The 12,424-nt window shown below is 54.7% G+C and overlaps 1 protein-coding gene across 1 annotated transcript; it reads left to right on the forward strand.

Moving 5' to 3' along the window:
- The first annotated feature begins 26 nt into the window (after positions 1-26).
- Positions 27-12,417, forward strand: LOC135320869 (mitogen-activated protein kinase kinase kinase kinase 1-like). The gene is given in 26 exon segments (XM_064483997.1): positions 27-36; positions 1,407-1,462; positions 1,554-1,601; positions 1,767-1,809; positions 1,903-1,975; positions 2,514-2,645; positions 3,054-3,115; positions 3,372-3,454; positions 3,957-4,073; positions 4,301-4,379; positions 4,884-4,942; positions 5,016-5,075; positions 5,151-5,179; positions 6,743-6,797; positions 7,233-7,389; positions 7,486-7,503; positions 7,506-7,567; positions 7,949-8,033; positions 8,920-8,996; positions 9,072-9,153; positions 9,961-10,069; positions 10,172-10,245; positions 10,417-10,520; positions 11,063-11,237; positions 11,535-11,604; positions 12,369-12,417. Coding segments are annotated over 26 exon segments (1,968 nt in total).
- The last annotated feature ends 7 nt before the right edge of the window (positions 12,418-12,424 follow it).

The raw sequence follows: 12,424 nt of genomic DNA on the forward strand, positions 1-12,424 counted from the left end.
GCGCGCTCTCCTGCTGGCGGGGCGAGATGAGCGCAGGTGAGTGGGACAGGTCCTGGGAGGGGTGCGGCTTATCAGGTTAGCGGCGTTGGGTCTGGGTAGCTGGGCGGTGCTTAGCCTGAAGCGTAACTGGGAAGCGGGCTGAACTAAGAGGGGACTGGAGAACGTTGGGTATATATAACTGGTGAGATGGATGACGGGGAGGGGGAGAAGGAGGGTGTGAGCAACTCTGTGATGGCTGGGGTTTAGCCTGCTTGCCTGGGGATACAGACGATGCCTAGCAGAGTTTAGGGGAATGAGGTGGAATTGGTCCTTGCACTTCCGCCTCTCAAGCAGAGCACAAGGGACCAGTACAAGTGACTCAGGTCGAGGAAGACAAGGTGATGGTCACTTCTGGATTTCGGATGTGCACCTCTGTCTCTGACCATCTCCTTGTCTCCACAAAGCTCAGGAAAGGAAGGACTTCATTAGGAAGTCCTAGGCGGGGAATCTGAGGGCCACAGAGAGGAAGTGACTCACATCACCAGCTGTCAGACCTGCTCTGTGCCCTCTCTGTCTGTGTCTATATTGTCCCCTCTGAATCTCTGTTTCTCAATGTGTCTGTTTTCCCACTTCTTGGTCTCTGCCCAGCTCGCTCTTTGTCTGCCTCAGTTTGAATCTGTTTCTGATTTTCTGTCCCTGTCTCTGTCTCCCTCTGACTTTCCTCATTTTAACAAAGTCACATCACCTCCTGCTCAGAGCCCTCCCAAGCCTTCCATTTCCCTCCAACAATAAGCCCAAATTTCGCATCACAGCACTCGAGGCTGACGCCCACAACCACCCCAGGCTGACCCACCTTCTCTCCACTCCACCCACTTTGCCACTTTCCAGGCCCACCAGGCACTTTCCTACCTCCGGGCCTTTGCACTTGCTCATCTTGTTCACGTTGAGTGGGAATGCTCCCATCCTCAACCCCGTCACCTTCTCAGAGTTGCCTTCACTGATCACCCAGTATGAAACGTCATACCCCTTCCTACACGTATTTCCTGTTGTCTTTTCTTGCTTTTGTTTTTTCTATTTATTCGCATCTCACATACGGTTTCTTTCTCCTATTTCTCTTGTCTACTGTCCGTATCCCCCACTGGAATATTCTCTCCACGATGGTGGGGATCTCTGTCTTTATGTCCACAGGTGTGTCCCCATTGCCTACCACGGCACCTGGCACACAGTAAATGTGTAGTCGGTTGAATGAATCAATCTCCCTCTGGCCTCTGGTTCCCTGTATCGCTGCCTCTCTCTTTTGCTGACCATTCCTTGTCCCCTCATGTTACCCCCTCCCCATGTGGTACCTGGTGTGGGTGGCAGCCAGGGGCTCCTGGGGCCAGGTTTCCTGGTCCCCATCTGACACCATGCCGGGGTGACCTTTGCAGTCACAGGCCCCCTGTCAGAGCTCCAGATCAGCTATGTCTGCAGGGAAGTGCTCCAGGTGAGGCGATGCTTGGTGGGTTTGGGTGGGTGCAGGGCCCTGCTCACACCCCCAGAACACTCACAGCCCCCCTCTCCACCCTCCTCCCCAGGGACTGGCCTATCTACACTCACAGAAGAAGATACACCGGGACATCAAGGTGATCTGGGGGCAGAAAAGTAGCCTTGGTGGGTGGGGGCCTCTGGGAGATGGTAGTGGTATTTGGAGGTCTCAGGCGGTGTGTGACCAGGGAGCAGAGGCAGAGTTGGGCTGGCAGTAGGGAGGGGTGTCTCTGACAGCCTCTGATCCCCCCTCTCTTCCCCAGGGAGCCAACATCCCCATCAAGGACCCTGGGGAGGTCAGACTGGGTGAGTGTGGCTGGTGGGGGTGGGGAGGGGGACTGGCTGGGAGCCAGAGAGGACAGGGACCCTAGGTCAGTATGTCTCTCCCTCTGCCTCCAGCTGACTTTGGTATATCGGCCCAGATCGGGGACACACTGGCTCGATGCCTCTGATTCATTGGGACACCCTACTGGCAAGGGGTGCCTGGCTGGCAGCCAGGGGTGGTGCGGGCTTGGTGGTGGTGGGCAGTAGATTTCCCTACCATGGATCTCTGGGAATCTCCATCCTGGCTTTTGCCCTGCCTCTGCCTTTCTCTGTTGAGCGATCTGTGTACTCTGTGGCTCTCCCTTGAGTTTTCCATTTCCCTAGGTCTTCCTGTGCATGTCTCCCCTCCACGTGTTTTTCTCAGTGTTTCTGTTGATTTTGATCCTGATTTCTGTCTCTCCATATTTGCCCATGGCTGTCTTTTCTGTCTGTTTCAGTCTGTGGCTCTCCATGTCTCTTTGCCTCTCTCTGTCTCTGTTTTCTAGTCTATCTCTGACTCTCTGTCTTTACCTCTCTCCGTCTTTATTTCTGTCTCTCTGCCTCTTTATGTGTCTGCATCCAAGTCTCTCTGTGTCCCATTCTCCGGCTCGCTCCCTGTCTCTCTCCAGTCCCCCCACCCCCTACCTAGGGGTCTCCCCTCCCCTTCATCATGTCACCCCTGGCTCTCTGAGGGTCTCTGCTTCTAGGATGGCTGCGGAAGTGGCGGCCGTGGCCCTGAAGGGGGGATACAACGAGCTGTGTGATATCTGGTCACTGGGCATCACAGCCATTGAATTAGCCGAGCTACAGCCAACCCTCTTTGACGTTCACACTCTCAGGTAGGCAGGTGTGTCAGGTCCACCTGGTCCCAGAGATCCCACTCGACTCTGACCCTGAACACCACCCCCCGCCTGCTTCCCCACATCAAGACCCCCCTACAGGTGATCCCTCTCCCTTCGAGCCCAACCCGAGAACCTCAACCCAGAAAGCATTTTCTCCAGTCCACACCAGGAGCCCCCAATGCAGGAAGTCCTGCCTTGAGGCTCCCCTGAGAATTCTGGAACTCTGTAACATGATGAGCAGCATCCCCTGGAAGTGGCGTCCTATGCATCGTAAAATCTACCCCTCATTCTCCTCCTGTCCCTCACTGCTCTCTGCTGACCTCAGTGCCATCTGGGGTCCCTCACATCATGAGATCTGACCTCCACTGGGAAGTCTGAATCCCATGTTCTGTCCTTGCTTTCTAGAGTTCTCTTCCTCATGAACAAGAGTGGCTATCAGCCTCCTCGGCTAAAGGAAAAAGGCAAATGTTAGGAGAGAGTCATGGGAAGGCGGGGGACAGAGGGCAGAGTCAGGGCTGATGGTCTGATGGGAGGGTCTCTGGTCCCCTCATCCCAGAACTTGCCTTTTGGGGGGGTTATTTATTTATTTATTTATTTATTTATTTATTTATTTATTTATTTACTTTTAGAGGAGGGGGTTGAACCTAGGGCCTCCTGCATGCTAAGCATGCGCTCTAACACTTGAACTGTACCCTCCCCCAGTACTTGCCTTTTTCTTCCCAAGGTCGGCTGCCTTCCACATCTTCGTCAAAGTCGCCCTCAACAAGAGCGCCAAGAAACGACCTGGCACCACCAAGATGCTCAGTGTAAACCTCCCCTCCCTGAGCAGCCTTCCCAAACTCACCCCCTGTGAGATCCCACCAGGGCCTCCCTCAGCTCCCTAGAACACTGATGATTTTATTCCACAGAACGCCTATGGCCCTTTCAAAGTCCCTGCTCCCTCTGAAATCCCCAGGGCTCCGCCTTCCAAGACCCTCCAAATTGTACCCCAGACCTTTCCCCCAAGATATGCTGAGTTCTAAAATCTCACAAGTTGCCAACGGCTTCAGGACCCATTCCTGGGGTTTCTCTGGAATTCCAGGGGACCCCCGAGACAACTCTGGAATTCTCCAACTTCTCTAAATTCGTCTGATCCCTTCAGACACCTGAGAATCCCCCAGGTGGCAGCTGCCCAGACTTCCCCGCCTTCTTCCTCTATTGGCACCTCCACCGCCAGATTCCCTTAGATGGTTTCTCAAGCCCCTGTGCCAGCCCTCTCCCTGCAGCCCAGCCCTCTGTCTGCTGACCGCCTCCTCCTCCCACCCCCAGCATCAACTGGTGTCCCAGCCCGGGCTAAACAGAGGCCTGATCCTAGAGCTTCTTGACAAACTGAGGAACCCAGGGAAGGGGGCAGCTGTTGGCGAGATTGAAGATGAGGAGCCTGAGGTGAGTGGGCCTTGCTTGGATGACAAAAGCACTGGACGGTCCCCACCTTTGCTCAGGCTGCTCCCCTGCCTGGGGTGTCCCCTTGTTGCCTCTCTGAGAAGGAGAAAAGCCAGGGAGCATGGGGGGCTTGGCACAGAGCTGGGGGCACAGAGGTTACGGGAGAGCCGAGGGCTCCAGACTGGGCTGCTGGAGGCCGGTGGGCCTGATGCGGCTGCCGCTCTGCCCAGCTACCCCCCGCCATCCCTCGGCGGATCCGATCCACCCATCGATCCAGCTCTGTGGGGATCCCAGATGCGGACTGCTGTCGTCAGTAGAGAATCCTTAAGCTTTGGAGACACTTGTAACCCCCTCATCAGATTGCCAGAGACCCCAGAGACCCTCCTCGCTTCTAAACATACCCTCAGAGGCCCCCCATTACCATCTGATCCCACAAGAGGCCCCAGAGAACCTCATCTACAAAATGATTCTAGAGACCCCTACCACTCCGCTCTGCACACGGACCCCATAAGATTTCCTATAACCACCAGGACTCCCAGAGACCTCAGAAACTTTGTTCTGATCCCAGATACCCAAGTGGAATCTAAAAACAAACACTCTATAACCATGTTGAGCCCCCATCTCCCTGATCACAAATCTTGACCCCAAAATGAGACCCCTGTAAACCAGGATCCCTCCTCTGAAGGGACAACTCCAGTCCTAAGATCCTGGCTGCAGACCACTCCCCCACCCCAGTTCTATTCTTCCTATTCCCGAATCCATGTCCCCAGCGCACTGTGTGTCACCTGCATACCACCCCACCCCAACCCCCATGGCGGCACATGGAGTTCAGGAAGCCTCGAGGCATGTAGTCCAGACCCACAGCTGACACGGTGAGACGCCTCCCTACTGCCCCGCCGCCCTCCCCTCCCCCTGGGCCACTGCTGACTCTTTCCTATCCCACAGGCTCGCTTACAACCACCTGGAGGCTTCAAGAGCAGCAGTCCTAGGTCAGGGACCCTCAGCGTGGGAGGGGGGCTGGGATAGGTATGGGGACCGCCCGAGGCTCATGCCTGTCCCTCCTCAGGAAACCTGTCAGAGTCCGAAAATGACTACGGTAACGTGGACATGTGAGAGAGCGCCTCAGACCCCACCCAGCCCCACCATCCATGACCCCAACCTCAGCCCCTGCTTTCCTTCCACCACTCAGCCGTGACCCCTGGCTGGACACTCAGTACCCACACCTACCTTCACCCTAACCCTGACCCTCCCACACCAGCCCCCACTCTCCTCCCCACCAACCCTTCACCCCTAACCTCACCCCAACTCAACCCTGGAGCCCCTGCCACATCCTAGTACACAGCACTCACGTCATTCACTGATTCATGTCGGGCTGCAGCTCCAGACTGAGCTCCTCGACAGTAGGAGCCCTGCCTGGTCTCGCACTGCTGAAGCCGAGCATTGTGCTGGCACACCCTCTGTAGACTCTTTGTGAATGTATGTAAGAATGAATGAATGAATGAATGAATGAATGAACAAATGAATGAGTAAACAGATTTTTCTCTTCCTTCCCCAGGCCTGTGGTAGTGGAGACACGCCCAGCAGATGATCTACTGCCCCCAGCAACCTCTATATCCAGAAATGAGTCCCTGGGGTTCGGAGTGGATGCTAGGAATCAGTCTCTGCACCCCATCCCCTCCCCAGTGGACACAATATAGTGGTCATGACATGCCTGTGTCTCCCAATAAACGTGATTTTAGCCTCTGCTGTCATCTTGGTTTTCTGTGGTGAGGGGAGGAGGGCCGAATTCCTGGATGCCTACTGACCCCCCCACAAATTCAACGATCCAGTACAACTTCAGGGATGCAGCACAGATATTATTTCTACAGCACATGGTCACCTCTCCACCAGCGGCCTTGGGAGGAGGATTTGGGGACTAAGGGGCTTGCTCTAAGCATAAGGCATTTGAAGTGGGAGAGAAGGGCCAGCTGTGGGTGTCTCAGCTAAGCTGGTCCTCATACTGCTTGCGGAAACAATCACCAGCAGGGAAGAAATCCCAACATCTCTCTTGGTAGAGACCAGCCACCACGTTCCTCCCCACCAACCCTTGACCCCTAACCTCACCACAACTCAACCCTGGAGCCCCTGCCACATCCTAGTCCCCAGCTCCTCCTAGATGTTGCTCCAACCCCCAGACCTCAACTGCAGCCATAAACCTCAACCACTGGCCCTCATTTTTCTTCATTTCTCACCCAAACTCACACTGATCCTCAGCCCCTGGGAATTATGCCCCTTCCAGACCCTCATTCCCAGAACTCAACCTCAACCCCAGGAGTCAACCCAGGCCCCCATCTCCCTCAGACCCAGGCCTGGGGGAGATCCATTCCACACATCTCATCTGTAATAGGCTCCCATGCGGCGTGCCCGGCAACAAGTGAGAACCCGACCCCCAGGAGCTCATAGGACCTGTGTTACTAGGTGGCTGTGATAATGCAGAGACCTAATGCACTGTCAACACTGATACCCAAGTGTTTCTGTTACTAAGATCGTCATGGTTATTAGTCCTTTAACCCTCAGCTCCAGCCCAGACAGAGTCACATCCTGGTCCTCCTGAGCTGACTTCCAGCCCTAACCCACCCGAGTCCTTGCTCCCAACACCCTCCTCGCCCACTTAACCCATCTGTGTGTTTCAGCCCCTCCCTCGCAGAAGACATACCTCCTCCTCTACTCCCCAAGGTAAGGTTCTGGGCAAAAGCTGGTGGGCTGGGGGCCAGGAGGCCAGGGTCCACAGATGGTGGGATACCAAGCTCTCCAGGGCTGGAGTCTAGGACACTAGTTCCCTTGAAGTCTGGGACGACCAGGATGATGATCCCACTGGGATGTGGAAGGGGCATCCCTGAACCTAGGGGTGGGACTCAAAATATTTAGCCTGATGAACACTCATCAGTAGCTGGTCCTCGGAAAGTCCTGCTGTACCCAGCATTCACCCTCTGGTTGCCGGGGTATGTTGATGTTGTTCGGGGGGCGGTTCGAGGGGAAGGCTGCAGTGGTGGTCGGATATTGTGGGGAGGGTCAGACCCAAGATGCAGCATCAGATCTGGCAGAGGCAGACTGCAGGGTGCCCTCTCTCAGAGATCATCTCATGTATTTCCCCACCCTCCCTCTCTGTTTCCAAAAACCAAGATCCGTTCTCCATCGGACGAGGGTCCTGGGGGGACTGCGGATGAGGGGCAGCTGAGCCCAGTGGTATTGGTCCGCTGTGCCAGTGTGCCTCCCCCTGGCACCACCCACATTGTGCCTCCCCCACCCACCCGAAACCGCCACGTAACCGCTCACTCAGGTAACAAGGCAGTCTGGGGATGGAGGTGGGCATAGGTGGGGGTAGGGCAGGTCGGGGGGGGTGCTTTGGGAGCTGATTTTCCCCACCCAAACTCAGAATCTTCACTGTGGAACCCAGCCCTCGGGAACATGACCAGCTCCCGCTTTTGCCCTCCAAGGAGGAATAGATGAAGAGAAAGGTGAGGCCAGCTGTGCTGAGGACTCACACCGCTGATCGGGGCTGGGGATGCCTGGTTGGGGTTGCGGGGCCGAAGACTAATAATGATGACAGGTGACATTTGTTGAGCAACTCCTCTGTGCCAGACACTGACCTCATGTCATTACATGATATATGCCTTCACAGATGGAGATAGATAGCACAGAGATAGATATTGTCCCCCATTTAAAAATGGGGGAAACTGAGGCACAGCGGGGTAAGTAGATTTCGAAGGTCATAAACCTTTGAGGAGGCAGAGGCAGGATTTGAACCTTGGCACTCCAGAGTCTTAACCACGGCAACTTCCTGTCCCCTCCTCTCTTCTGCTGGATGGGCAGCTGCCCTGCCCCTATGGCCAACCCAGGGATGTGCCCTTCTCCTAAAGTTGTTCAATGGCTGCCCTCTCTGGATCCACAGCACGGCAGCCTCGAAACACCCCTCCAACAAAGGTGAGCATTCAGGAGATTCTCAGAGAATGTGATGGGGATGGGGAGGGTCCTTAATGGAGGTGGAGATGCAGGGACAAGGGGAGGGTCTTAATGGGGGGGGGAGTTGAGGAGCAGTGGCGGGGGCAGAGCTAGGGGTTACAGTTGGGGTTTAAGGATCAAAGATGGGTAGAGTGAATATGAGTTTGAGAGTGAAAATCAGAAAAATTAGAGTTTGGAGGCCAGGAGTGTCAGATAAGGCAGAAAGGCCAGCGTTCGGGGTACAAGCCTAGGGACAGATGGACCCCATTTACCTCAGTTGGAGGTTAGTGGTAGAGAGGCTAAGATCAGCATATTGGGGTTGGGAGACTTAGGGATTAGAATGTAGCCGAAAGGGAAAGTATTTGGGGATCAAAGATGTGGAGACAAGGTCAGTGAAGGGTAAATGTTAAGGAAACAGTATTAGAATTGACTTTCTGTCACACTGGACAGAAAAAGCTATCCATCAGGGCATCTGAATTTGAGGATCAGTGTTGAGATAGGAGTATAATTTAGGGACCAGACTGGTGAGAAGGGGGGATAGAATTTAGAGGGCTATTACGGGAGGCATGTTTAGTGTTGAGGTCAGAATTGAGGAGACAGAGGGTAAGGATTTGTGGGTCAGAGATGGCAGAACCAGCAGAACGTGGGAGGTCAGAGTCTGGGGAGAATGTGACAGGCTCCAGGGAACAGGTCAGGATTTGAGTTCAGATTTGGGAAAACAGGGACTGGAAATGTCAGTGTTGGAGGCAAGTAGAGAATTGAGGGTCAGGGCTGGGAACAGAGTACCCGTGTTTGGGGTCAGATGAGGGGTCCTGGGAGGTCCTCGATGATGAGGCAGGTCCCAGCATCTTCATATCTGTTCCCCAAGACCAGCACTTACTCCTGGGAGCTGAGGAAGGCATTTTCATTCTGAACCGAAATGATCAGGGGGCCACGCTGGAGATGGTGAGGGCCAGGCAGCACCGCGGGTGAGCCAAGGGTGGGAGGCTGGAATTGGGAGGTGCTGGGGTCTTACAGGAGCTGTCTCCTCCATGCTCTGCAGCTCTTTCTAGCCGGACTACCCGGGTGTACTCCATCAACAATGTCCTCATGTCTCTCTCAGGTCTGGCTGTGGGTTGGTTGGGATGTGTTGGAGTGGGGGGTTCACAACTTAAGGAGTCAAGTGTCACGGGATGGGAGCTAGCTGGGCACAGCTGGAAAAAACACTTAGGATCCCCTTCCAAAGAGCCCACAATTCAAATCCTAGCCACGTTTTAAATTAAGGACTTGGGGCAAGAGACTTTGGCTTCCCAAGCCTCTGTTTCCCCATCTGTAAAATGGGGCTCACAATACTGCCACCTCTCAAGTCAGTTTTGAGGTATTCCTACAATGAGTTAGTCTTTACATTTCTTTGATGGTCATATGACATTCCTTATCCCATATTTTACTAAACTAGAGTGAGCGAGCTGAAGGTTAAAATTTTGTGTCATTGTTTTACAAAAGCTTTGTGTAAAATAATTTCTCATTTGTGAGGGAACACCAAGCCAGATAGGATTTGTGAGCTCATTAATATCACATCAGGGATGAGAAACTTTTACAGAATCTCTAGGTATGTTTCTTCTTAAAGTTTTGTAATATGTGTAACTTTAACTGACTGGTTAAGTGTCCATAGATTCTCATGTGACTACAGGCACCACTAGGGTTAGAAACGTACTTATTTTAGGCACCATTGTTCACCAGAGCCAAGCACACTGCCTGGCCTCCCGTGGGCATTTAAAATATGTTAAGTGAGAAGCCAAGAAATACAGGTGCTTGAGATTTAAAGGCTTGGGCATTTCAAAGGGATGGGGCCCAGGGAAGGGATGGGGAAAGCTGGGAGTGTGCAGTGCCCTATAACTTCCTGCTTCCCCTAAATACACACACCCTGCAGGAAAGACCCCCCACCTGTATTCTCATAGCATCCTGGGCCTGCTGGAATGGAAAGAGGCCAGAGCAGGAAGCCCCATTGCTCACATCAGTCCCCACCGGCTCCTAGCAAGGTACGAGACCCCAGTGGAACCACAGACCCCTCTAATATCTGATTCCTACCCCGCACCCCCACCCCCACCCCCACCCCCACTCACGCCTACCTGGTTCTGCAGGAAGAACATGGTCTCCACTAAGTTCCGGGATACCAAAGGTTGCCGGGCGTGCTGTGTGGGGGAGAGAGAATCTCGTGGATATGCAGAGGGGAGCGGGGCCAGGGGCATGACTTGGACTCTAGCCACTGAAGAGGGTTGCGATTTAAGGCAGGGTGTCCAGAGCCCGGGGAAAGATGTGTGGCCTTTGGGGGCGCGGGGCAGGGGAGACAGGATTGACCCTAACCCATCCTTCCCCACCTCCACAGCGGAGGGCGCTAGCTCCGGGGGCCCGTTCCTGTGTGGGGCATTGGAGACATCCGTGGTCCTGCTTCAGTGGCAGCAGCCCATGAACAAGTTCCTGCTTCTCCGGGTAGGGGGCCTGTAAGCACTGGGGACTTTGTCAGGTTCTGTGGCGGGGGCCTTCCACTCTTCTGCTGAGAGCTCTTTGAAGTCGGGCTTCCACCCGAGGTCTCTTCCCAATCACCCGGAGAGCCCGCTCACCTGAAGGCTCCTCCTTCTGAGGCCCTCCGGTTCTTTAAGCCCCGCCCTTCGCCCCGGGCCTAATTCTTCTTCAGGCCCTGTGCCCCGCCAGGTCTCTTAGGAGACGCTATTCAGGTTCTTGGAGCCTCTAAGACTTTGCTGCCTTGGAGGCCACGCCCCCTGGGGGCCCGGCCTTTCTGTCCCCAAGGCGGCACGCCCCCTAGTGGAAGCCACGCCCACTCTGAGACCACACCCGTCAACTTCTATGCCCTCTGAGGCCTCAGCCCCTCAAGTTTCTACATGGCACCTCCCAAGACTGAGGGCTCCGGAACTCCTTCGGGAGCCCCAGGCCGACTCTCTTCCAAGGCCCCGCCCCTCCCAGGCCCCGCCTCAAACCTCCTCTGAGTCCGCCCCTTCCCGTGCGGCCCGCAGCAGGTGCTCTTCCCGCTACACACGCCTCTGCCCGTGTTCTCACTGCTGACCGGGCCAGGCTCCGAGCTGCCCGCCGTGTGCATCGGCGTGAGCCCCGGGCAGCCGGCGAAGTCGGTGTTCTTCCACACCGTGCGCTTCGGCGCGCTCTCCTGCTGGCGGGGCGAGATGAGCGCAGGTGAGTGGGACAGGTCCTGGGAGGGGTGCGGCTTATCAGGTTAGCGGCGTTGGGTCTGGGTAGCTGGGCGGTGCTTAGCCTGAAGCGTAACTGGGAAGCGGGCTGAACTAAGAGGGGACTGGAGAACGTTGGGTATATATAACTGGTGAGATGGATGACGGGGAGGGGGAGAAGGAGGGTGTGAGCAACTCTGTGATGGCTGGGGTTTAGCCTGCTTGCCTGGGGATACAGACGATGCCTAGCAGAGTTTAGGGGAATGAGGTGGAATTGGTCCTTGCACTTCCGCCTCTCAAGCAGAGCACAAGGGACCAGTACAAGTGACTCAGGTCGAGGAAGACAAGGTGATGGTCACTTCTGGATTTCGGATGTGCACCTCTGTCTCTGACCATCTCCTTGTCTCCACAAAGCTCAGGAAAGGAAGGACTTCATTAGGAAGTCCTAGGCGGGGAATCTGAGGGCCACAGAGAGGAAGTGACTCACATCACCAGCTGTCAGACCTGCTCTGTGCCCTCTCTGTCTGTGTCTATATTGTCCCCTCTGAATCTCTGTTTCTCAATGTGTCTGTTTTCCCACTTCTTGGTCTCTGCCCAGCTCGCTCTTTGTCTGCCTCAGTTTGAATCTGTTTCTGATTTTCTGTCCCTGTCTCTGTCTCCCTCTGACTTTCCTCATTTTAACAAAGTCACATCACCTCCTGCTCAGAGCCCTCCCAAGCCTTCCATTTCCCTCCAACAATAAGCCCAAATTTCGCATCACAGCACTCGAGGCTGACGCCCACAACCACCCCAGGCTGACCCACCTTCTCTCCACTCCACCCACTTTGCCACTTTCCAGGCCCACCAGGCACTTTCCTACCTCCGGGCCTTTGCACTTGCTCATCTTGTTCACGTTGAGTGGGAATGCTCCCATCCTCAACCCCGTCACCTTCTCAGAGTTGCCTTCACTGATCACCCAGTATGAAACGTCATACCCCTTCCTACACGTATTTCCTGTTGTCTTTTCTTGCTTTTGTTTTTTCTATTTATTCGCATCTCACATACGGTTTCTTTCTCCTATTTCTCTTGTCTACTGTCCGTATCCCCCACTGGAATATTCTCTCCACGATGGTGGGGATCTCTGTCTTTATGTCCACAGGTGTGTCCCCATTGCCTACCACGGCACCTGGCACACAGTAAATGTGTAGTCGGTTG

This window comes from Camelus dromedarius, unplaced genomic scaffold (assembly GCF_036321535.1).
Source record: "Camelus dromedarius isolate mCamDro1 unplaced genomic scaffold, mCamDro1.pat HAP1_SCAFFOLD_167, whole genome shotgun sequence".
Classification (NCBI taxonomy): Eukaryota; Metazoa; Chordata; class Mammalia; order Artiodactyla; family Camelidae; genus Camelus; species Camelus dromedarius.